This window comes from Vanellus vanellus (genome assembly GCF_965231255.1).
Source record: "Vanellus vanellus genome assembly, chromosome: 4".
Taxonomy (NCBI): Eukaryota; Metazoa; Chordata; class Aves; order Charadriiformes; family Charadriidae; genus Vanellus; species Vanellus vanellus.
The window spans coordinates 53,716,374-53,742,704 of record NC_138909.1 but is presented as its reverse complement, the minus strand read 5'-3'; the positions used below and the strand labels follow the sequence as shown (position 1 = coordinate 53,742,704).

Genomic DNA, 26,331 nt, shown 5'->3' with positions numbered 1-26,331 from the left:
ATCCGCTCCCCCACCCTTCAAACACGTCTCACAGAAATCAAAGGTCATGGTAGAGGTGAGGTGTTTTGGTTTTGCTGATGGGATGCCAGGGCCTATAAAATGTTTGGTGTTTTCCTGCCTAGCAAAAAATACAGAGAGGTTTGAACAACAAAACTGATGGAGCACAAAGGCATGTACAGGTAGTACCTTGGGATATTGCGTAAGCCAAAAGCGGAGCTGAATGAAAGGTCAGTGCGAGCATTGATAGGTTCAAGACACATGCGAGCTGAAATGGCCCTGAGGGTGAGGTGTAAAGGATGTGACCCTGTGTAAATAACCCTGGAATAAAGTTCAGCTTGGTCATACAATTCAGTGGATGAATAAACAAATTGGGAGGAAAAACAAGATAGAATCTGCCACAATGAACACATCCTTCAACTCATGGACCTAGGGCCTGGGAGGATTTGCCTAAAGGAATGGTTGTTTTGGCTCCAGATGCTCGTATATCATTTGGGTAAACGAATAATGCTAAATACTTGTAGCGGTGGTGATTTACCATTTTAAATAAAAGGATCCTGAACATAGCCAAACTACTCCACTGTCAGATTTAAGAGCATTATGCCAAGAATTTAATAAACGGGTTGCAGGTGGCCACCTTCTGTGTTTGCCTCATAGTGTTTGAACTTTAATTATGCTTCAGTGCTAGTAAACTGAATCCACCGATAAAGAAATGTCACAATATTATTTATTGCTGAGCATAACAAAGAGTTATGATCTTCAATTAGTATAATATGATGTTATATGTATAAATGCTCTGTATGTAATACTGTATGTCTTGTCTGGAGTAGAATTTATATTAAGAATTGCTCAGTTTTTTTCAATCCTGGCCCATCAAAGTCAGTGGATATTTTGGCATTGATTGACTTTATATGAAATTTTGTCTCCTTTTTTTACTATTTTAGTGCAACAAATGTTCAGGAACTTCTCAGTAACAGGGACTGCAAATTGTTTGGTTTACGATTGAGATTACAGTGTAATGTTTTACAAGTCTGAAGTTTGCAGTTTCATGGCTTGTGTGTTAATTTTGAGATCTATTGAAACAGGTTTTTTTTTCGGGATACGGACTGACTTCTTTATTTGTTAAATACTGAACATGATATGGCCTGCCTCCATCTTTAAGACAGTTTTGGAGAATTATTAAAGAAAGTTGATAGTTCTGATATTTCTGACAAACGAAAACACTGCCTTAATCACTTGGTGCCCCAACTCATATAGCCTGTCAGTGGCTGTGATCCAGAGAAAGAAAAAAACTTTCAGAATTTTGTGTTGTTTCTTGAGTTGCTGTTGCTCTCCAGGATTTCTCTTGAAGACAGCATTCCTGCAATAATTAGGAACTCTACCTTATTTTTTTTAATCGCTATTGCTTTAGTCATTTCTAGTATGTACTGAAGGCATAAGGAATCTGTTAGTTACTTGAATGTGGATATTCAAAACAAGAGTGCCCTTTCTTACCTATTTTATTGTGCTGAGTTGAAAACGTGGGAAAGTTGTATTAGCGTTGCTCACATGTTAACAAGCTTTAAAGGCTCTTTAGCTCTGTGTTTTATTTGAGATGCTCCTATAATAGTTTGTTATCTTATTGCCCTTGTAGCCTGTTTTGGACTCAAGCAAACTTGGTGCTGAGCTAGGCTGGAGAGTTGAGACTCCTGTTCCCTTGAAAAATGGGTAGCTTAATATAGCCATAGCTTTCATTTATTTTTGTGAAGTGTGTAGAGAGCGAGAATGAATCAGCAAGATAATCTTATGAAAGGCCTGCAAAATGCTGCTGTTGACTGGATATAAATGTAACTTTTTAGAAGCAGAGCACCTGGGAACATGGCCCTGCGAGAGAGAGAAACCAGCAGCAGCTCCATCAATGACAAGCAAGAACAGAACTGCAGTCGTATTATTACAATTGTCTTCCTGGCACTCTTCATTGACTTGTTGGGATTTGCTCTCATCTTGCCACTGTTTCCTTCTATTCTTGATTATTACAGCCAGACTGAGGTAAGCAGAGAAAGTCAGCCTGCTGAAAATGTTAGGTATGAGACCTTTAGGGGTATGAGACCTTGTTGGGATTTGCTTTCATCTTGCCACTGTTTCCTTCTATCCTTGATTATTACAGCCAGACTGAGGTAAGCAGAGAAAGTCAGCCTGCTGAAAATGTTAGGTATGAGACCTTTAGGGAAAGATGAAAGAAAAATCCCTTGCCTTGGGACAAACCAAATAGCTGTAGGTAGAATAATAATATCCAGTGGATTTAAATGGTTTATGGACTGAATTTGTTTTTGAACTTCCATGAGACTCCTCTCTTGCTTTTTCATTAAAATGAGGGACTTGTTTGGGGGAAAATTCAGGTATTTGTTAGGGGCTGGTCCTTGTTATTACCAGTGCATTTGTGACTTACACTGATGTTACTGGTGAGTCAGAGTAAAGACAGACCATAATGGATCTGCGTACTGGGGTTTATAAGAACCAAAGAGATAAGAGCTTTAACCCTACTTGAGTCTTTCACACACTCTTGCTCCTACCTCCAGCATCATGTTCACTAGGTCTCAACTTCCATTCTTAGCAGGGAGCTGGCTGCTGGTCTGGGAACACAGGGCAGAAAGCTGTGTTGGTTCCCTGCTACGCAGCTGCTCACAGTTACCGTTCTCAGGTGTTGCTGGATAAGATGAAGAAGTTGTCAGGGGAGAATTATTTTTGCAGCCCGCACTTCTATCTTGCTGCCCCTGTCTAACCCCACTCCAACTGCAGCTGTAGCCTTTGTCTTTCTTACAACCTTGTCTCTAACCTTAATCATGGGTTCTGATCTCCTGGATCTTCCCCTACTTCCAGTGTATTTCATATAGCCAAGATCTTCATCTCCTTTTCAGGGCCCCCTTCTTTTTTTCAAGTGTTCCTCCTCTTTTCAGGAACCATTTTTTTTTTCACACTACCTTTTCTTTCCTGACCTTCAAACCCCTTGTTCTCCCAGTCTGATTAGTATATGTGCAGAGGGATAGAGTGTGTCTCATGTTGCTTTATTAATTGAAGGATCCAGGACATGCCACTTCTGTTTTGTTCAGGCCTGCTAATGGCTAAAATCTGATGATTTAAAAAAGTTCAAATTCAGATATTCCCTCACTCAAACACATACACCCAATTATCTGCTGCCTGTTAGCATTCACAATTTAAGTTATTTTTAGCCTGTGACGACTGATCAACCAGAACATCTTCACAAGGAGGAGGGAAGGAGTCATCTAACATTACCTCTAGTTCACTAAGCTCTGATGAAAATAAGCAAGCGTCTTTGAAAATAAAACAGAGAAACTGTCTTCCTGCTACTTCCTAGCTATCTGTTTTGCAGGATGGATTCTATTTGTCATTGCAACGTGGTGTGGACTGGTTTGCAGTGATGGTTGGGATGCCTCCAGAGAGGAAATACAACAGCGTCTTGTTTGGAGGTATGGAAATTAAACAAACAAGCTAACAGACTTCCTCCCTCCCCCCCCCCCCCAAAAAAAAAATAATAGTGTGTTGTTTTCAAGTTATTTACAGTGTTGATGTGAGGAATGATGAACAATGAGGAAAATTACAAGAAATACAAAAAGCATACTTGCCTGTTACTAGATTTAGACTTAAATAACACAGAAAACGTCTCTTACAGTAGGCTATAAATGGTATTGTTTTCACTACGTTGATAGCAATAAAGAGTTGGACAGCCCTATTGCTGTCATTTGGATACAACTAGACAGACAGGAGGAATATGCCAAGAGGAACCTTCTGAAATGGTATGGACAAATGTGAAGTCCTGACACTGGGAAGGAGTAGTCCCTTGCAGTGATACTGACTAGCAGGGAGCAGCTCTGCTGTAAAGGCCCTGGAGATCCTGGTGAGCAGCAAGCTGAGCATGATCCAGCCCTGGCAGCAAAAGCACCAACAGCACCTGGGCTCTACGGACACAAACAGAGCCAGCAGATTGGGGGATGCGATCATTCCCCTCTACTCAGCACTTGTTAGACCATATCTAGAGCATTGCATCCAGTTTTGGCCTCCCAGTACAAGAAAACATTCATAAACTGCAACAAGTTCAGCAGAGAGCCAGGAAGACAGAGGGTCTGGGGAGCCTTGGCTTGTTCAGCCTGGAGCTATTAGCGCCCTTCTATCAAGAAGACAGTGAGGCATTTCACTGGTGCGTGGTGGGAGAAGGAGAGGCAACAGGCGTAAGTAGAAGCAGGGGAGGTTCAGAGTAGAAATAAGGAGGAACTTTTTCACAGTGAGGATGGCCAGTGTAACAGGTTGCCCAGAGAGGTTTTGTAGTCTCCATCCTCAGAGGCTGTGAAACCCTGAACAATCTAGTCTAACCTCGTAGCTGACCCTGTGAGCAGGTGGTGTGAGTAGGTGACATCCAGAGGTCCCTTTTAACCTGAATTATCCTATGATCTTGCCCAATTTGTTCTACAGATTGTTACAGACCTGCTGTTTGTTATTGTCAAGCTGCCAGCTGAGGGTCAGGAGCCTGCTGTGCTAGACCCTGCACAGTCACAGAAATTACTCTCCCTTCACAATTGATCTGCATGTGATTGGAGGTCAATCAGTAGGAAACACTGGAATTAGAAGCTTGTGAGTTCAAGTCTCGCCTCCCCGCTGGGCAGCTATAGTGCAGCACTGCTTCTAAATCTCATTAGTCCTATTAAAAGCAGGAGAGCTGCTGACTTGCAGGGTCTAGAAGCATTTGCTGTCACTAGAATGCTGGTGTGGGTGAGCTCCAGCAGCAGTAGTGCAGGAGACTCAGCAGCATATGTCATGTTACACATTAGAGGCTCTTTTGGCTCCTTGCGATCTAGAGAGTCGTGAGGAAACTGAAATTTTGGAGTATGAAGATGTGAGGGTGTCTGGGTTAATTTTAATTGGAAATATCTAGACCCTTTTCTTTTAGTGAGCTGAGGCCTTCCCCAAGATAAGCAGAAGGCTTTTAAACTAAAAAAAAAAAAAAAAAAAGCAAAACTTTATCAGAATATAAGTGTGAATGTACTGTTACTATTTAAAGTAGGTTTCTGGGGTTTAACAGACATTAGAAAGTTGATAAATTCCATTCAAATGCGAGAAAAAACTTCTTTATGGTTAGAGTGACAGAGCACTGGCACAGGCTGCCCAGGGAGGTTGTGGACTCCCCTTCTCTGGAGATTTTCAAGACATACCTGAATGCAGTCCTGAGCAATGTGCTCTAGGCCATCCTGCTTTAGCAGGGGAGTTGGACTAGATGATCTGTAGAGGTCCCTTCCAACTCTGAAAATTCCGTGGTTCCGTGAAGATGGACAAGCCATCCTAGTTGTAGTCAGCTCCTGTCTCAGTCCATCTTGTCTGATTGCATCTTAAATGGTTGTAGTGGAAAGGTTCGTTAATACTTGTGATGTTAAGCACCGGACACCACAGTCTTCCTGTGGCCTGCATTCCTTCATTGCCTTCATCTACAAAAAGGAGCATAGGATTGGAAAGACACTTGCAAGATCATCTTGTTGCTTCTCCCAGTGCAGGATGTATTCTGCTCTCTTTCATCTTTGCTTAGACTGCAACCTTTTCAGGGCAGAAACCCTCCCTGCCCTTGTCAAGGCCCTGAGGGCACCTATACTTTGTTGTGGTGACCAGCCTTCACCCACACACTTTCTGCCCAGTGATTCAGGAGCTGTATTTCAGCTCAGGCCTGGGCCTTGCCGGAGCTGTATTGTAGGTATAACCTTGTCTATAGGGCCCTGTCTCTTGGATGGACATTGGACCTACATTGCAGGTGTCTTATCTCCTGAACGGACCTACGTCTTAGTCTTGTTTCCACTCTTTTCTCTGACCCTGTCTCTTGTTGGCCCTGACTGGACTCCCTAGATGGACCTGTTGTATAATTCTTGCCTTGTCTAGGACTGTTGGTGGACCCTACTAGTGGCACCCCGCTCTGCACGACCCATCCAGATAGTGTGGGACTGCGCCCTGGTTGGTGAGGGCACTGCCGGTCTTGTGGTCAACTTCAGCTCCTTGCTTATTCCTCTGTGTGGAACAGCCCTGCTTTTGCTGCTCCCTGGCTATGACGTGTTTGGTATATCTGGGTGTTTTTACAGTGCTAAGTACAAGGAAGAAAACTTGTCTCATTAACATAAACTGCCAGTGTACCAATCTATAAGATTGTGGCCAGCAGGTCGAGGGAGGTAGTTCTCCCCTTCTGCTTCACTCTGGTGAGACCTCACCTAGAGTACTGTGTCCAGCTCTGGAGCCCCCAACATAGGAAGGACATGGACCTGTTGGAGCAGGTCCAGAGGAGGGCCACAAAAATGATCAGGGGGATGGAACACCTCTCCTATGAGGACATTCTGAGAGAGTTGGGGTTGTTCAGCCTGGAGAAGAGAAGGCTCCAGGGAGACCTTATTGTGGCCTTTCAGTAATTAAAGAGGGCCTATAGGAAAGAAGGGGGCGGACTTTTTAGTGGGGCCTGTTGCAATAGGACAAGTGGTAATGGTTTTAAACTAAAGGAGGATAGATTCAGACTAGATAGAAGGAAGAATTTTTTTATGATGAGGATGGTGAAACACTGGACCAGGTTGCCCAGAGAAGTTGTAGATGCCCAATCCCTGGAAACATTCAAGGTCAGGTTGAGTGGGGCTCTGAGAAACCTGATTGAGTTGAGGATGTCCCTGCTTATTGCAGGAGGGTTGGACTAGGTGACCTTTAAAAGTCCCTTCCAACCCAAACTATTCTGTGAGTCTATGATTTTTATTTTTTTTTTTTTTTTTTTTTACATTTTTGGGGGCTTTTGAGCAATGCTAAACATCCGTTCTCCCCAAGGTGTTCAGTATCAATATTTTGCCTCCCTCAGAGTTGATGGGAGCAGAACTTCTGGTCTGTCTCTCCTCTGCCTTTTAAAGCTTTGATAGCTGAATGATCTGAGATGTATAACCTAGTTTTTCTTTTAGAGAAAAACTGTGACAGCAAGGCATTTTTTTGCCTGTTTGTTGAGAGCGTAGTGCAAATTCATAAGTATTGAAGCTAGAAATGGCAAGAGAAAAGAGGAATTTAAGATCACAGAAGCTGGAGGCAGATTTGAAAAGGCTCTTGGAGTCTGTTGGAATCACTTCTACCTCTTAGGGTGTCTCACTAACAGCAGTGCTTATGTCCTCCTTTCTATGATAACAAGGAAAGAAAAGCTAATTAAGTGTGACAGAATCAGGTTCAAACCATCAAAAAAAATCTTAAAAGAACTGTGACTATTAAAGCTGCCTTATTGCTGCTTTAAGAACAGAAAATTTGTGTAGTCAGTTGGGGAAGCATTGAAGAATCAGCATTCCATTATAACCAGTGAGTTTCAACCCCCTTCTCACCAGTGAAGTAACCAGCAAATCATCCAGTTTATGCTTGTTACTCTGGTCTGTCTGTATTTGCCACCTCAGCTAAATAACAATGCAAGATTGGTGTTTTGAGGGTGGTTTAGTTTCAGAGACAACACTGTTCTTTATAGCTGTTGTTTTACATCAAATTGTGTACTTTTAAAGGACATGATGGAGTGATAGGTCTGGAATAGGTTGTCTTTCTTTGTATTTATGACATGCAGCAAGTCTAATGATTTATTTTTTTCTTTTAGGTCTGATTGGCTCAATCTTTTCCATCCTACAGTTTTTCTCCTCTCCCCTCACTGGTGCTGTGTCAGACTGCTTGGGCAGAAGACCTGTCATCTTGATGACAGTGGTATGTGTCTCATGCTGATTTTAGTCATGCCTTCTCAATACACAGCTGAAGGCACTGTGGTCTTGTGGTTAGCACAACGGATTGGGAAATTTAATGTTCTAGGTCTGATGATTGTTGGCTGCTTCTTGTCAAGTCACTTGGCCACACTTCCAAATGCAAGTACTTAAGCTGAGCTTCCCAGATCCAGAATTGTACAAGGAAGCACCAAAATACCTATCTTTTGCTGAGATTTTCCAAGATCCCTTTCCCCTTTGTGTGGGAGTATGACTCCAGAAGCTCTGTTTACAAATATTAGCCTTAATCCCTGTATATTTTAGTTCCCCAAGTGACTAATGAGGGTTGATCACTTCATGACCTGTTTCACAGAGCCTGGGGATTGTTGATTAGGAAGTACTGTACAGGAGCGTAAGATGTGTTTCTTAGGAACATGAACATTCTCTAAAAAGTTTTCTCTGTTGCTGGTCAGAGTATGGGGTTCTAATTACAGAAGCAATGCAGACCAAGTGTGTACATACGTGGCAGTAAATGATACACAAATCCCCCTCTCCGGTAGGCTTGTGGAGAGTGAATTACATAAGCACATGCTTATGACGGATTATGAAATTTAAGGGCTTGAACTGTGAATTCTTCTTATTTTGAACTTACAGTTCTCTTGAAGTTGAAAACAAGTAGAGCAGGACATACAAAAGTGTTTTTCTGTCCAGGACTGATATAGCTTCCTTTGAAGTTTCCTTGCTCTTCTGATTTTCTTAGTAATCTCACATTTATGTGCAGCTTTTATGGATTTGTTTCTACTTTTTTTTATATCACTTGTCCAGGACATAGTGCAGTATCAGTGTATTCAGATATTTATTACATGTTTTTTTTGACTAACTGTTGAAAAAAACACCAACCAAAACAACCAAACAATAAAATCCAATGTTTAGCTGGGAAATGTGTAGAAATGAGATAAACTTTGCTCTGCTTTATAAAGAACACTTTCTTGCTTCTTTAGGTGGGTTTGATAACTTCATACGCACTATGGGCTGCCTCTAGGACTTTCGGCATTTTTCTTCTCTCCAGGATTGTAGGTGGAATAAGCAAAGGGAATGTCAGCCTCTCCACAGCTATAATTGCTGACTTGAACTCTCCAAAAGCACGGAGCAAGGGCATGGTGAGTTACATGTGTGGGGTATATGTTTGGGTTTGCTGGGTACTTTTTAATTGACTTCAGGTGCTCAGAGTGTCTTGCTCAGGTGTGTATTCATTGATCAAAACATGACTTTATATACTACATTGCTTCTGAAAAGATGCTGGATTGTTTTGTTGTTGAGCTCTTAGACTTTACTTCTCAATGACTTTTGCCTACAAGTGAAATGCAAATGCCCTAGAGGTGGAAAAACTACTTGTGTGAGTGTTTTAACTGTTACTCCTGCTGATAACTTAGAAATCAAAAGGTCTTATGGCCCAGTTTTGGTAGCTGGAACCCAGTTATAGGATACCCTGTTTTTCTCACCTTCCCAAACTGTGGAAGCACAGCAGCACTGCACAGCACAATATGCCTCCTGACTTCCTTGGGTGCTGCACTGCCTTGAGGATCTGAGCTTAGCGGGTAAAGGATATGGCATTTGGCTGACTGAGCAGCAAGTAGTATGAACAGCTGTCCTGTCCTCTTCCAGGAGGCAGTGAATCAGATGGAAACACGCTGCAGGCTGAACTTTGCCTGTGAATTACCAGTTAAGTCTTTTATCTTCTAAAAACCTTAGGGGCCCAAACTTCTATTAACAGATTCTTATAAGCCACTATGTGGAACAGCTGCTTCTTGGGAGGGGAAAGCTTTAGATTTCACAGTAATAGCTAATGAATTTTCCAAGTAATTTATTATAGTCCTGGTGAGCCAAAATATATTTTTATTTATGGAGAGGGATAGCCATACAGCACTAGTAAATAAAATGGGTCAGGACCTATTTTTGGGCTTGAGAGCAAGTCGCTTTGTACAGCATGGCTTACATCCATACGGCTATACTCTCTTCTTTTTCAGAGCAGAGTAGGCATGTTCATGTGCATTCTGGGAAGAGAATAGCATCTGATGCTATTCCCAAACTGTGATGGGGCATTGCCTGGGAGAGTGCTAGATGGGGAGGCTGGAACAATACTGGAGACTGATGTGACACCTAAGTCTGCCCTGGCCTTTTTTAGTGTGGTACTAGAGGTATAGTCAGACTCTGGAAAGCAGGAGGATCGTGTCCTGGGATGACACATGTTTGGGTCCTGCATGTATTAGTATACATCTTTGAGTGTCTCTTAAAGAAAATGAGCCAGGTCCTGCACTGTTGTATTCTTAAGCAATCTCACTGACGCTGGTGACTCAAAGTGGTGCTCTTTTAGCTCCCGTCCAGTGTGTACAGATTCTACCTCTTTTCTTATGTGCTGGTTTCACAGAGAGTTAATAAATTCTCTTTAGTGCCTAGGCTAAATTCAGGTTTTTCTGGGAAGCCTCTCAGCCTATTAGCTTTGTGAGACATAAATTCCTAAATACAGAAATTGCCAAAGCATGTTAGAAGCTGTAGACACCATTATGAATTCCTACCACGGTGCTGTCCTCGCTTCTCCAGTTTAAGACTACAAAAGTTTATCCTATGGCTGAAAGATCTGCTGGCTGAGCAGTCCCTGAGGTGAGAATCATTGTTTCCCTTCCCAACTTCCTTTCACTCATAACCACGTTACAGTTTGTTCCTGCCACTTTCCTGACTAGGCAGAAAATAAAATCAGTTATTTGGAAAGAACAGTTTTTTCACACTTAACACTCATTGCTGTCCTCTCCCTACATCCTCAGGGTGGTTACGTTCTGTATCTGGTTGCATTTCTTTAAGGTAAATGCTGGGAAATCCAAATTGTTTTAGAACTGAGCTACCTGAACAAACTGGGGTCTGAAACTTCATGTCTGTGTTTATTTTATCACTGCAGGCAATGATTGGTGTTGCCTTCTCCCTTGGTTTTACCCTTGGTCCCATGATCGGAGCTTACCTAGCCATGGAGACAGAGAAAGGAGAAGTCTTCTATCTTCGTTCAGCATTGCTAGCAGTCGTGTTTGCTGTGGCTGATTTAATTTTCATCTTCTTCCTACTTCCGGAGACGCTTCCCAAAGAAAAACGGGTAAATGGACTATAAATCTCAAGATCTGTGTTTCTTGCAAAAATAGAATTTGAGAACTGTTGAAATACTGGAAACAATGACGAAGGAGCTAAGCCAGGATCTTGGGAATCTAGCTCATTCCTGGAACTAGGACTTAATATTATTATTTAGGCTGGTGTCAAATTTGTTGCATGATGGTCCTGTCTCCTAGCCCAGTGTATTATGAGAAATTCTTTATAGCTAACATGTCTGCTTACTTGCTGGTTTTGGTGTGTTAGGTTTAAATTTCTCAAAAACTAATGGGAGCCTAGGAGGAAGATGGTGGTGAATTTTAAACTATGATCACAATGACTCCCTGGGGATGAATTTCAGCTAATCATAAAATAAAATGCATCAGAGACTGGAATTTCTTTCATATAGTCAGAATATGTTAGAAAATTTCTTAACTGTTATCTTGTCTTCACATGATTATTTTGAACACTCAAGTAGCAAATGACTCTTATCTCTGAGCTGTACTGTCTTCCACAGGTATAAAATATCTACACGTGCTGAAGTTCAGTGACTGGATTTGTAGGGCCAGACATTTATTAACATTATGATTTAATATTATGTGATCAGACACTGTCCAAAATATATCTGATTAAAGGTCTTTTGGAGCAATCTGCTTTGGTAGTGTGGAAGAGACTGACTTCAGCCCTGGGTATTTGGGTGAAGTACTCAAATTTGAGGCTTTCAGCTGAATTGGATCTTTCCTGTCATCCCTTGTTTCTAAGCAGCACTCAAGAATTGTTCTGGAAACTTCTGTCTGCAATGCTCCTTCTGGGGCAAAACTTTAGACCTTCCCTGAGTGTTTCCCAGCAGGTTATGTCTCACGTGAAATTGGTTGCTTATGTTATCTTCCCAAGCACTACAGCTATTTTTTTTTTTTAACAGCTGTTCCATGTGTCATCTGTTCCCCTTTCCTATTTGGCTGTTTCTAAACATTCCAGATAAAATCCTGTTGTTGGTTAGAGCTGCACACTCTGGGGCAGGGACAACATGTTGACATAGAGAAGTGCTGTAGAACGAATCTGTATTCTGTAGACAATTCCACCTGTGTTGTAGAGAGATAAATGGCTTCAGCGCCTTTTAGGACTGTATGATGACTGCATACCTCCCTCACCCTTTTATTAGTCTCTTGAGAGTTCTTCTGATAAGCTAGTCTGTGTTAGCCAGCATGACTGAATTTTGGTAAGAAAAGAAGTGCTCTGTCCCTGCTTTTTGGGGCTCTGTCTCTGTGCAGCAATGGGTATTTTGTGAGATGGATTAATAGGTGCCTCTCCGGGGCAGGTCCCGGTCATGCAAAATACCCAGGGTATTTGATTGCTGGTGAGATAATGGATTGTCTGGCATTAGAGCTTCTTGTGATCAGTAGTGCCTTTGTGCTGTCTCCTTTCAGCCTGCATCTGGGCAGTGGCCCCCTGTGATTTACGTGTTCTAGGGTATTTCTATTTTCACTTATGAGGCTGACTTGTTCTTTTTGTTGGATAATTCCTCCTGCTTTCTGAGTGAGTTTTCTTGGCCTATTGATGACAGAGGAAAGGCAGGTATGTTGGCTGCCTTTCTGTAACTTGGCTGGGCTGAGCTGCAGCAGGTGCTTCTGGAGCATAGGAATGGATGTGTTGGAAGGAAAAAAAGAGGGGAAATTATAATGATAACTGGTAGGAGGATGTGCCAGTGGCATCAGACATCTGTTTCCTTGAAATACACTGTGTTCTCATCATATTCTTGTTTCTCTATCAGTCCTCTTTTTCACAGGAGAGACGTATTTCACAGTCGTTCATGTTGGAATTAATTTGTAGAAAGGGGAAGGTGGAGGGGGACAGAGGGAACAAGGATGAGTTTTCACCCAAGGAGAATAAATATTTTTGCTATCCTCCTTTCCCTTTTTTTCAAGTGTTCCACAAGTTTATTGGGTGAAGAGCGACCAGAGAACTGTACCTTTCACCTGTCAGAGACAGTGGTCTTATGTGAGGTGGCCAAAATGAGTCCTGCTGAGACCTGCTTGGGAGAAAGGAGGAATAGAAAGGTCTCTAGCGGAATCTGTCCCCTTTAAGAGCTTTTGACTTAATTTTTAGCGAAGCTAGTCATGGGCAAGGCTGCCTAGCTGGAGGGAGGCTCTTACAACTTTTTTTTCTGGTGTCTAGCTAATCATATAAGGACTATGGGTAGAGCTATGCAGCATCACTTGCAGACTTATGGAAAAACAAGGCTTTTGCTCTACGCATACTAAAAAGCGTCTGATTTGAAGGGTGAGGCTGAAGCTTGGAAGGCCCAGGCTGCATTCCTGATTTGGACTGTCTCTGTGCCTTCAAGACATGTTACTTAGTCTTTGCATAAGAGGAAAACAGAGTAAACAAAGGCACTGTGAAAAATGTCTACCGTTTGAGGTGACTTTTGGAGTGATCATGAAGTTGAGCAATTTTGGAGTAATAAATCATAAGCACAGAAATTAAATACAAGTTAGATGTTGCAGATTTCAAACCTGGGAAGAATCTAAACTCCATGCAGCTGCTAAGTTGACTGAAATTGGGAGTGTATTCTTTGTTATGTGGGGGTGGTGAAACATTTTTGTCAGTTTTAGGACAATGTTTTCAATATCGATTAGTGGATGAAGTCACTTTAGACCACTGCATCTAGGACAAAGACAGGAGAAATTAAAATAAATTTATATGCACACACACGTGTATTAAAAAAAATCTAATGCATATGTATATATTACATGAAACACTTAAGATTTTAAATATATATAATGTATATCCTCAGGACCAAACTAAAATCAGCCTTGGTAGTACTAAGCAGTTTGGCAACCTGTCTGACATGAATAATAATTCAAAACAGGTACAAACTACAGGTTTTTCATTACTGGCAAACACGCTTGAAGAGATTCTCTGTGCTGTGGTACAAATACTGTCATGCCAACAAATGCAGGACCTGAGGATTGCTACAAGCCAGCTTCAGGAAATCCTCTTACAGACCTTTTAAAAGCATGAGGAAACTTCTTCAGAGTGTCTGTTTGCTTTCTGCAATAGATGCAGTGGAAGGAGAAATAAATGTGGATCAGCAGCTCTATGGCTTTATACAAAATCAGCCTGGTATATTGAACTGGTTGCTGTTGTGAGACTAATGGGCTCCAGAGCTCTGCTGTTGGACACTCAGAAGCACTATCAAAACAAGACAGGGGTCATGTTAATACCATATGGAAAGTTGATTTGTTTACAGCTTTATTAAATCCAGTCCATATGAGTCCTCAGGTCATGCATGGAGGTTAAGCTCCGCTGATAATTTGACCTTTAATCCCCGCCCTCTAGGGGGTAATAGCTCCCTCCCTATCTGAGAAGAGAAAGGTTCATCAGATAAAGTCTGTGCAGTGCTTTGAAGATGTGAAATACTGTGATTATTCAGAATTCTTGAGTCTGTCTTACCTCTTCCTATGACTGTCATGTACAGTGACAGTCTAAATTCTCCTACTTTAAAAGGAATTGTTTCCTTTAGAATTTAGACATTAGCATTTTCTTTAATTTTCTATACCTCAGAATAAAAAATAGACAAAAAAAAAAATCCCTCTAGGTGAAAGAATAAGCATCTCCTAAGCTCCTGTTGTTAAGGAGCAGGGAGAGTGCCACTAGATGTGTAATTAGGTTGAGATGTATGAGTACAAGGACCAGAAGTACTAAAAGAAAAAAAAGAATTTTTCTCTTCAAAAAGCCACACAATGTGGCTGGGCAGAATGACTCCAAGGAATCTCTCTAAAAATTATATTTTTCCTTTTCTTCCCCAGGAGGTGTCACTGGCTTGCTAAAAGAACAACCAGTACGAAAACAGGCCATCGTTTGATGTGCTACACATACTGTTCTCAGACCTGTAGCACACAAGCAAATCCCCAGCTTCCCATGCACTTGCAGGCAGGGGTGCCATTATTTTCCCAGCAAATGTTCATTGGACATGAGGGACGATGCAAAAGGTGAAGCAAATAAAGCCACCTTCAAGGCTGTGGAGAATGAGCCTCTTTTTGAGAACCCAGGAAAGAATCTCTTTTCTGTCTTAAGTAAAAGCTGCTATCGGTGCTCTACCTTCTCGTTATAGTGCTGGAGCCAGTTCTGCAATCAGAAAGTCTGGGATATGTTCTTGGGGGTCACTCACACCCTAATGCCAGTTGCCTTGTTTCATTTCAGATAATTTGTGTAGGTGTAGAAGCACATTTCACTGTTACTGTCAATTCCTTGCAGTAGTTATTACATGAGGTTTTTAAAGAAAGCTCTCTCTTTCTCTGATCAGGTCTCTTCTGTGACATCTGGATTTCAGGCAGCAGTTGACTTGCTCAGTCCTTTGGCTTTATTTCAGTTCTCTGCAGTCACCCGAGGAAAGGAATCCCCTTCAGAGGAGAGTAAGTGTTAGCTGGGGTTTTATATTAATATTGTATGTGGCGGTGGTTTCCAAGTGAAAACTTTACTCAAACCATTTCAGAAGCAGCACTCTGTTCACTCATTTAAATGAGTGAAAACCCAGCTTAGTAACTTATGAACAGGGAATTGCAAGTTCCCTTGGATGCTGGTCCTTTTATTCCCCAAAGAAGTTTTTAGACATTAGTGTTTTGAAGATTTCTGACTTGCTATTTGCTTTTTCTTCAGGTACTGTCTGCAGCGTAGAGTAGGCTGCAGTAAGTGAAGTGATTTAAAAAGATAGATCAAGGTATGAGTAAGGGAGATGTGAGTTTGCTTCTCCAAGCTGCAAACCAGGAACTTCAGACTGGAATTTTAGTTCTCGATTCAAGGTTTGGAGATGTATGATTTAAGCTGGCTGTTTCTCTATATGAAATTGTTTAAGCTGTAGAAAATAAATCAGTGTTTGCCAGGTACACCAACTTATCCAGTCCTTCTTGCTGCTGCATCAGGAATAGAGTAATATTTTTCCATTCAGAGAAAACCTGTTAAACCCTGCATTGGCCAAAAAACAAGTAGCATAATCTGTCATAGACCATTTGTAGCTGAGAATAAGGGCTGCGGTATTTTAGCCAATATCATCCTGAGAGCGGCATCAAGGTGTTAGGTAGAATGCAGGTATTGATTAAAATAAATAAACAAAATAAATAGATAAATTCCCATATAGATGGGGGTGTAAGGCAGAGGGGCTGGATTGGTTGAGTGAGACTAGGGTGACCCAGAGAGAGATTAGTGGTTTTGGCTCTTCTTCCCTCATAAGAAGGGAGGTAGTGGGCAGAAGTGATTTTGTGGCATGTTTTGTATGGATATTTAAAATGAGCATCTGAGGTGAGAACTTTTCCCTGTACAGTTGATAAATGTTGCTCTACTGTTGTTATTATATTCTCAAGCTATGCTTGAAAAACACCACTGCATTTCTCTTTTTTTTTTTTTTCCTCCTTTGGTGTTTTTATTTTTTTGGGGTTTTTTTTTTTTTTTAGATCTTCAGAATCTCAAAATCTTGGGCCTGGCTTATTTCCTGTACCTCTTCCTGTTTTCCGGCTTGGAGTATACACTGAGTTTTCTCACTCACCAGAGATTCCAGTTCAGCAGGTATAGAACACTTAAATGTTATATATTTTGTCTAGGATATTTTCCAAAATCTTGATTTAAGGTCTCTTCATTTATTTTTCAAGAAAGGTGTCCTAGTTTGAGGTAAAACAGAACCAGTTTCCTTTTCAGTAATTTTTCTTTTCAGCTAAACCTCTTCTAACTAACTGAACTTTCTGAAATTAATGGTATATTTTTCAGATGGTGTCCGCTTCTATCAGATAAGGTCTGATGTTTATAGTTGATGCCAAGGAATGGTATGCAGAGAGGCTCTTGCTTATGCTTATTGCTATAACACCCAAGGCAGCTAACTTTATTTGCCCCGTTGGGGGGTCAGAAGCGGAAAAGTGTAGAGGGGTCCCACCTGTGGGGAGGAGTGGACAGGACAGGTGACCCAAAACTGACCAACAGGGTATTCCATCCCATCTGCCTCATGCTCAGTATAAAAGCTGAGGGATCAAAGGGTCAGCCCTCTTTCTTCAGTGGCCAGAGTCTGTTTGTCTGCCTTTGATCCTGATCGGTGCATTCCTGAATCCAGATCTGGAATCCAGTTCCCGTCCATCACTGAGTCTAGTCTGGGACTTTCCCAGTGCCAGCTGGTGACGTGATCGTCATCCTGAGAGCTCAATACTAGTTTTGTGTATAAATTATATATATTTCATTATGTTCTTATTGATATTATTATCTTTCTCTTAATATTTCATTAAAGTAGTTTAGTTTCTTTTTAACTCATAAGTCTCTCTCTCTCTCATTTTCTCTCCTCTCCTCTGAAGGTAAATGCTCTCTCTTCTCTGAAGGGGAGAGAGGTAAAAGAGAGCATCTGTCGATCCTTTTAGTGGCCAGCCCAGCCCAAACCACTAACCTTTACGAGGTTAGTAAAAACACGCAGCAAGCAACCTCTGTGTTTAGTGATACTTGGGCTTTGTGGAAAGAATGTATGAAAATACAGGCACGCTGTTTGTCATGAAAGGAAATACTCATTGAATCTACAACTTCTAATAACTAGAGAAAATCAATACACAAGATTAAATTAAAGCTCCCGAAGTATGTATAGCTGGGCTAGTTGTATTGATAATAATAAAACCTTTTCTCTTGTAGCCCAAAAGAGGAGTTCTGTATCAGGACAAATCTTGGAGCTCAAAAAAGGCAAAGGATGGAGGGATGGCTATGTGATTATATTTGATTGTCAGAGTTCTGCATTGCATACAGCGTACACTCATTACATCATAGAGTTCGATTTCCTTTAGTCAAACACTAGAGAAGAAAGAGAACAGAATCCACTAACAGCGGCTCAGCTTGAAATACTTTTCCTGCCAGCTCATAGGAAGATTTGCAGCCAGGAGCATGATCTTGCAGCTTGATTCCTTATGTGTGTCCTTCCCTCTGAGTAATTCTCAGGGGTTTGTCTCATCTTTCCCCGTCTGTCTTTCATTATAGTTTGTGGCTGAACTAATGTGTGTGTGTCAAGGAAAGGTTTTCTAGTGCATTAAGCTTGCTTCTGCACAATCCTTTCAGGATAGCCATGCAATGAGATATACAGCTTTATGCCAACAATACAGGCTGTGTGACAAACAAGCTTGTTATGGAGGTGAGAAATTTTAGTTGACAATATCCACATAGTTTAGTAGATAGGAGAGGTGAAAGGGAAATTTGAAGAAATATTTAAGGGTGGGGGGAGTGATGTTGCAAGCTTTCCAGTGCAATACATGATTACCACCATGCTAGTGCCCATGTTGTGCCTTGGTGACCTTAATCAAACTCTGCATGAGTGGTGGCAACAGTTGTGAGAAAGCAAAACGCTTGTTCCTTGGAAACCAACAACTCCTGTGCATATGGCACAGATTTCTATGGCACAGGGCAATTAATGTGTTGACTCATTATGGGCCACCCCAAAAACAACTGAACTACATCACAGCAATGATGACTGCAGAGATCAGTTCATTTGCTGCTGGCAAATGCTACAGTCAGAGATGATTGCAGCATTTCCCAGCAGCCGTCCCATCTCTGTGTAAGACCTCAGAGGTTTATCTTCTTGCTGTCTGCCTTCCATGGAAACTAATGTCAGCATATTAAGAACTTTGCGCTGCTCATGCAAGCAGCAAAAAGCATTTTCTCTCTCTGGTTCAGGAAAAGGTCTATGCTGAAAAAAGTCTATGCTGAACCTGCGAATCCCAGGGTGGAATGTGCGTGACTCCATAATCTGTGTTTTTGCATCCCTTCTAGCATGCAGCAGGGCAAGATGTTTTTCTTTATTGGAATAACAATGGCTGTGATCCAAGGAGGCTATGCTCGCCGAATCAAGCCAGGAAATGAAATCAGAGCTGTAAAAAGGGTAAAAAAAAATTATAATTTTTTTCTTTTCCCCCACAAATCTGATATGTTAATTTTCAATCTAAAGTGCAGTGAAAAGTAGTTAAAGGCTATAACTCATCAAATCAAAAGAAATTTCTGTCTCATTAATCCAGCTAAATGACTTCTCAAGACACTTGTTGTTGGGCACTTGTCAGTCTAACTAAACTTTGGAACATTAGAGCCATTTCTTACCATATCAGCTATGATATTATTGAAACTTTGAGTTCTTCACATATAACTGCAGTAGGGAATGAGAACAGAGTGTCTGTCTGTGCAAGCTAGGTAAAATGTTTGAAGATTATGCTTTGTTTCAGTGATTTCTCTTGCCGTGCAGACATTGAAACTACTAAAGCTGCTTCAGAGCTGATCTCTGACTCTCTGGCAAATGATTTTCAGGGACATCATCAGTATTCCATGTAACACTAGCATGTACCAATGTTCAGACAGAAGTTTCACTGACGAAAGTCTGCATCTCTTTGGTTTGCTTGCCTCTTTCCTCATAGAGACATGCTGCTCTACTGGGATAACAGGGAACTGTTCCCTGCAGCTTATACAGCTGTGGGACAAGTAGATATGTCTTGTCATTTACATTTGTGTGTGGAACTAAAAGCAGGTTTTGCATGCTTCTGAACTTTTGGCTGCTTGGTAGTAGGTATGCTTGGACTGTTAAAGCCTCCATCAATTTATTATACATTATTTTGAGGCCAGTGTGATTTCAGCAGTGGCAGGGTAAAAAAGATTACCAAATCGTACTGCATTCCAGTGAATTGATTCAGCTTTTCTTAGAGTTATTTCTGCTGGTGAAACCATCTCCACCCTGCTCCCTGGCAGGCAAAAGTTAATGGCACGTTTGTTGTGTCACATAGGAAGCATTTCCCTGGGAATGAAAACTCACGCTGCTGTGTTAGTGCTGCTTTATCCTCTACATCAGCTTCCTCCGTGTGCTCTGCCAGTCTGCCGTGTTTGCTGTCACTGCACTGCAGCTTATGCAAACTGTGGTTTGCCCCACTAATTTTTATACTCCTCCTACTTCTCTGCACTGAGAAGTGTAGTTACCTCAAAATACTCAATTAGTTTAGTTGGTTGGGGCTGATTGCTTCTCATAAACACCCATGTGCACTATGCAGAGACCCGCTGGCCCCAGGGCACTCTCTATGGATGTCTGTGGCTTGAGTGGCTTTTGTGGGAGTTCCTCTTTTTGCTGAAGTTATTCTGGCAATTTGTTTGTGAATCTGGATCGTATGGTGTCAAACCAGGACATATGGCAAATGTGGCTTCTCTTAGTACAGTGATTACAGTAGCTTATTTATAACTGAATCTTCAAATTGAGACATTTGGTGGGAGTGAACACTCTCTTTTATGAAACACGCAGCAGATCATAACTGGTCTGTCTTTTCTGTGAAAGCTCTGTATGTGAGGGAGACATCATAGGGGAACTGAAGTCCAGGGTCTTGGAGAAGATGAGGAATGTTTTTTCTCATTGGGTTTGAATTTCAAATGCCATTCTACCTCCTGTTTTTTAATTCTTGGCTCCAGAAGTGTGGACTCTGAAAACTAAAGATAAAATCAGTCAGTACTGCTGAGAAGAAACAGAAGAGCTTTAATCCTGTTGTACACAAGCTTTTTGATCTTGTATGACAGCTCAGGAGATAAAGAGTTAAAAACTAGATTTCTGTCCAGTTCAACACAGAGCAGGAGAAAAAAAAAATCACCAAAAAAGAAACAGTAGATCATGTGAGAGAGAGAGAACTCTGCAAAAATCTTTTCCTTAGTTGTGGGAAATCGGTGGTGGGATAAATACAGCCTATGTTACAGGTGTCACGTGTGGTTGGTTATCATGTGATAGTAAGAGAGAACAGAAAAGAAAATTTTGGACTGATGTGTGGGCATCCAGGTGGATTTGAAATGTCTACTTGGGAAGAAAGGGCTTTCTGCTACTAACTGAAATGTAGCCCCATCAGCAGAAGAGAACTGGCAGGACACCTAGAATTAGGCTTTAACAAGCAGGGCTTAAATGTAACCCTGTGACTCATTCATTTTGCAGGCTATTATGGTGCTGATTCCAGCTTTCTTGTTAATTGGATGGGCTGCAAATGTGACCATGCTGAGTGTTGGACTGTTGCTGTACTCTTTCGGTAAGCTATTCACAATGCACTGAAAGCTAAGCACAAATAATTTTTCTTCATATGTTTATTCATTCACCCCATTAAAAAAAGATGCATGTCTAATTTCAAACTATAAGTAACAGAAAGTTGATGTTCCTGTTTATAAAATATGGAAGAAATAGAGTCTGTTTGGTTGGTTGTTTTTTTTTCTGATGCTGTTTGTATCACAGGAAGTTGCCATGGTGATATTTGGAAGCATCCCCAGTGCTCCTGTTGTCCTGTCTCGCTGGTTAGCTCTTGAGGGTGTTTCCCTCCCCCCCCCCCCTTATCAGACCTAGAAGCCAAACATTCACTAAATAGCTCAGCTCAGGAAAAGAAGGGAGACAGCATGTCTTTGTATTTCTGTGGTGGCTGCCTTATTTCTTAGGCAACAGACTGAAGAGACCTGCAAATGCTGAAGCTGAAGGCCAGAGAGTGTGTTCAGGCTGAGGCAGAGGGAGGGTGAATCAGCGTTGCCCTGAATGTTGCGGCACGGGGCTGTGCTGGCGGGACACCGCTCTGCTCTCTTGCATTGCGAGCTGCTAGCTCAGGGAGGGAGGAAAACTCCACCTCTTGTTTTTGATAAGTACAGAAGGGCTTTCAAAGATGTTTAAGTGTTTACATAAACAATAATCTGCCAATTTAAGCTGTTATTCAGGGAAACAATTATGGATGAAGTTAGATTCATCTACTGAAGTGCCTATCTGAAAGAAATTTCACATATTCCCAATGCTGCTTACTATTAAGAAGCTTCAAATGTGACTAATTACAAAAGTAGAAGACTTCTCTTTTGCATGATACAGCGTGCTTTAAGAGTAAACTGTAAACCACAAACTGCGTGTGTTTAGTAGCTTGCTTGTCTAGGGACAGCTGTGTGTTTGACAGGTTTAAAAAATCTGCATCTTCTCTACAGATTAGCTTGGTTTTGAAAGCCCACTGGGTGAGGAGGGGTGAGAGGAGGTATTCATTTTGTCTAACTGTGCTTCTAAGCTAGGAGCTTCGCCTTCCCTAGGCTCCGTGCCTTGGCAGAAGACCCCATCGCTTCCTCAGTTAAGCCAGCTAGAAATGCCTCTGGAGGGGCAGCTTTTCCCCCTCTCCTCCTCCCTCTGCCCCAGGAGTTAGGGCACCTGCAGTTAAGGCAACATGTTTATCATTCCTGCTCTCCAATTGTCCTTTCCTTCCCAGAAGAGATTCTGCTTTGTATGCTTAAAGCAACTTCCTTCTTGGCAGAAAAGGCCCCTGTTTCAGTAAGAGGGCAGTGATTGCTGAACAGCTCTTGGCTTTTGCGTCCAAAAAATTTTGTAACATTTTCTTCTTGGATTTGACTGTCTCTTATTTTCCAAGACAGAACGTAACTGTCTCTTTCATCCATGAGTACAGTAAAGCCGTGTGCATGGGGACAGTGTGATTCTGTGTACAGCCACCTCATTCTCCATTTGAAATATGAGCGAGTCCCTTTCCCTGCTCCACCTGACAAGACTGCAGCGATTTGGAAAACTACCAGTTAGCTGATCTGACCTCTCTGCCCCTTTCCCATGGGCTCACAGAATGAGAGACACTAATGTGAAACATCTGCTCAGAGCACTGGTGGTGCAGGGCTCTTCGGGCAGGTTGGCTTTGAGGGGGTGTTTTCATTATTGAACTGGATTAAACCTGATGATTCATTGTTGGTGCAGTGCCCCAGAGCTCAGCATAGTTCTCTGCAGTAGTAATGAGCTTGGACCACATGTTTTTCACTATTATTCTTGTAACTGTTTTGAGCTCTCTGCTGTTCATTGACAGTCTCTTTTGTGGATTTTTCCAGCTGCGGCCATCGTCATCCCATGTTTGTCAGCGGTGGTGTCGGGCTATGGTGAGTGTCTCTCCTGCTTTGAACGGTAGCCCTTGGCCACATAATTCACCTTTATTATAGATGTGGCTCAAATACAGAATTGACCTCAAGTTTAGTGATGCATTGACAGGAATGCTCGTGGTGTAGGTCCACCTTGGAGATGAATGTTGCACCGATGACTCTGGCTGCTGCTTGGCTTTGTAGGAGGCCTCTTTCTCCCCAAATGCATTAACAAGGAAAGCAGAAATGCTGAGTGTTGCAGCGAACTGCTACTCCACATCATGCTTACATAACAGTGAAGTGGCAACCACCCCTGCAGGAGTGAGGCAAAAGCCTAAGAAAGAAGAGCCCTTCCCCGTCACTTGTGTGCTGCCCTTTCTCGCTACAGCCAGTGATCCACGACTGTGGTTACCCTCTGCTCGCACCACGCTCTGCTGTGGGGAGGGAAACCAGCTGTGTGATGCTGGAGGTGCTACAGCCTTCAGCCTCTTCCCTGCTGTGAATGTCCTTCACAGAAGGGAAGCAAAATGTGGCTGCTGGGGATAGGAAGTCAATATCCTGACCCTGTGTAACGCAGCTTGTTCCAATATGATGGGGAAATTTGAAGCAACCTTATTTCTGGTCAAGACTAGAAAGATGAGGAACAGTGGGCAAAGGCCACAAACAGCACTGAGCCGGGGGTGGCCTGGATTCTCTGAAAGAGACACCAGCCATTGCTGCCAGCAGTAAAATCATTTCTTCCTGTTTCCTTAGAAAAGACCTTGTAAGGAACCTTCTAAAGCCTTCCGGGTTTGTGGAACTGGTTGCTATGTAACCTTGTAAAGCAGATGTAGCTGCGTTGCCATCTGTGCATGACACAGTTCGTTCTTTAGCTTTGGTTCAGCTAGTTGCCAGCACTGCAGTGATTGCTGAGGTGAAAAAGTAAGGCTTTGCTCATTAATGTCACTTTTATGTTGCTTTTACTTAGCTTGCATCCATGCTTCTGTATTTATTATCCACCTGTGCCTCCTCAGCAATCTGATGTACAATATAAAGGGTTTTTTTGGGGAATGGGGAGAGTGCAGTAGACATGGACACTGTCCATGGACAAGTGCTCTTGAGAAGCCCTGGTGTTTTTCCAGTGAAGCAGCCCATATTCATGTTGGTGGTGGTGAAATAAAAGCAGCTTTGAGCAGCAAGTGTGAAATGAAAGGAGGGGGAGATGCATGTGGGAAATACCTCCGAAAGACCAAGGCTCTGTGAGCTCCTGCGGTGCCCTCCCTGCCCAGCACGCTGTCTCTGCCCCAAGCAGAACCTGCACACTGAGTAACAGCTCCCTCCTCACGCAGGCTCTGCCAGCCAGAAAGGACGCGTCATGGGGATCCTGAGGAGCCTGGGAGCCCTTGCTAGAGCCCTGGGACCCATCGTCTCTGCCACTGGTGAGTGCAGCCCTGTGCTCCTTCCTGCCTTTGCCAACATACAGCAATGCTCTGGGCCCCCACAATCCAGCTGGGGGGGGAGCGGAAGGGGAAGCACAGCCCATTTCAGAGCTGTGAAGTTGTCCTTGCAGAAGTAGGTACCCCTGAGGGCTGCACCAGGGGCAGGACACAGCCTTTGTTAGCACCAATGAGGCCTCGTGGATGAGTTTAAAAAGTTCTTACAAGCAGAGATAAACTAGACAGTGGGTATTGTTGCCTGGCTTTTTAAAAATTCCAGCTACAGCATCAAACTAAGTGAGCCCCGTGCGTCTCTGCGTGGGCAGAGGGGCACCACAGAGCACCGAGCCCCGGTGTGCAGCGGGAGACGGAGGCCGACCAGGAACCCTGTTTTTTGCTGGGCTTATTGTTCCCCATTTTAGCAAGTAACCCCATCTGCTGAGGGGCCACCCCGGCATTGGGCAAGCAGGAGTCAGTGAAATGAAGGTCTCCTGTGCTGTGGTAACCAATTCCACACACCTCATGAAACTGCATCTCAAGATTATACAAATTAAGTAGGGATGGTCCATCATGTGCAGTAAAGAACTTTTCAGCATTAAAAGTATCTGTAACCTATAAACTAGGTTGAAGAGTCCACGTTGTACTATTGCCCCGTGGCTCTGGCTCAGGCCAAGCCCAGACTGTGCCTAAGGAGCACAGGTACCCCCTGCGTAGGGTTCAGTTCCCCCGAGCCATTACAGGGTAGAGGGACAGAATAAGGGGAAGCAGCGAGGCAACAAGTCAGAGCTCAAACTCAGACCTAATGTTGAGTTTGAGCAAAACCAGAACCCTTTCCCTGGGCCTTGGACTCCTCCGTGTTTCCCATAAGGGGACCAATACCAGCCATGAGAGACCTTCAAGAGCAGCACGGCCCATGCCAGAAGCAGCTGTGGCAGAGGTGCTGGGGCAAAGAGTTAAAGAGTTGCCTTGTGCCTAAAGCGGACTGTGTGACTAGGAACCATTCCCATTGCCATACTGGCAAGAACAACAGTATCATATTAAAATAACCACTTTTAACATGCTGTTTCCTTGGAATAGACCCAGCACTGCTCTTAGCTACCTCCTCCTTACAGGTTGATACCAGCAAGGCTGCACAGTGAAAGATGGGGTAGTTCTGAGCTCTCCAGTTGTACCAAAGTGTGGAAAGTGGCAGCTGTGAAGGCTGGTTTACATGGATGCAAGGACAGCACACTAACCAGCTCAATCTTGTTCCCTTTGCAGTTTACTGGCTGGCAGGGGCCGAGGTTTGCTTCACTGCCTGTGGAGCTTTGTTCCTCATCCCCTTCATTTTACTTGGTTCTATAAAACAACAGGCAAAGGAGGAGTAGGCAGTAACCACCGAACTGTCACCAGCTTCCGAAGATCTCTAGAAGACCAGACTCTTGGCACCTGACTCTGCTGACCAAACAGGAAGAGGAGGATTTTCATCTTCTGGGAGGGGATACATGATGACCATTTGCAGCAATGACAGACTTCAGGTTTCTTACGGCCCACCGTGAGCAGTTATGTTTAAGACAGGCTCCAGCCAGCTTTGCAAATAGAAAAAAAAAAAAAAAAACCACAAAACAGTTGAGTAAAGCACTAAGATCATCAGACAAGCAGAGACGAGTGTGACAGCAACAGGGCACAATGCCATCCCAGCTCACCACCACGTGCTGCTGGGCACCGCGCTGTGGGGTACACAGAGCTCTTCCAGGCTTCTCTCCCTCCGTCCCCAGCACAAGCCTGACCAAAGCCTCTGGGAAGGGGGCTGGCTGGTGGCAGCTGGAAGGGAACAACTCCAAGGGGCAGCTCTGTGGGGGACCTTCTATACAGCTGTCACAAGACCTCCACAAATGCTCAGCGGACCTGGGAAAAGCTGTATCAGCTGCCTTCAAACACAATGATCAAAAAACATTGCAAGAGGCATACTACAGGCTTCCTGAGCCTGACCAACACTTTGGCACAGGGAAACTGTTTTTAATATACAATTAAATTTTGAGAGATATTTTATATTTCTGATACTCTGATGTTTTTTGATAACCAAGCACTGTTCTTTTTGCATTCTAATAAACTGTTACATTGTACATGTGTCTAGTCAGTTACTTACAGTGAAGAAGTGACACCCCTCTGAACCAAACCTGGCTGTTTGGCCCAGA

General features: G+C 42.8%; 1 protein-coding gene across 1 annotated transcript; it reads left to right on the top strand.

Moving 5' to 3' along the window:
* Positions 1-1,854: 1,854 nt before the first annotated feature.
* Positions 1,855-26,254, top strand: MFSD10 (major facilitator superfamily domain containing 10; the record flags this gene model as incomplete). Its single annotated transcript, XM_082482311.1, has 12 exons — positions 1,855-2,025; positions 3,368-3,464; positions 7,625-7,728; positions 8,723-8,881; positions 10,675-10,863; positions 15,160-15,268; positions 16,304-16,415; positions 18,636-18,744; positions 20,809-20,899; positions 22,713-22,760; positions 24,068-24,157; positions 25,415-26,254. The coding sequence occupies 12 exons, from the start codon at positions 1,855-1,857 to the stop codon at positions 25,519-25,521; spliced, it is 1,386 nt and encodes a 461-aa protein (XP_082338437.1). The 3' UTR covers positions 25,522-26,254.
* Between the last annotated feature and the right edge of the window lie 77 nt (positions 26,255-26,331).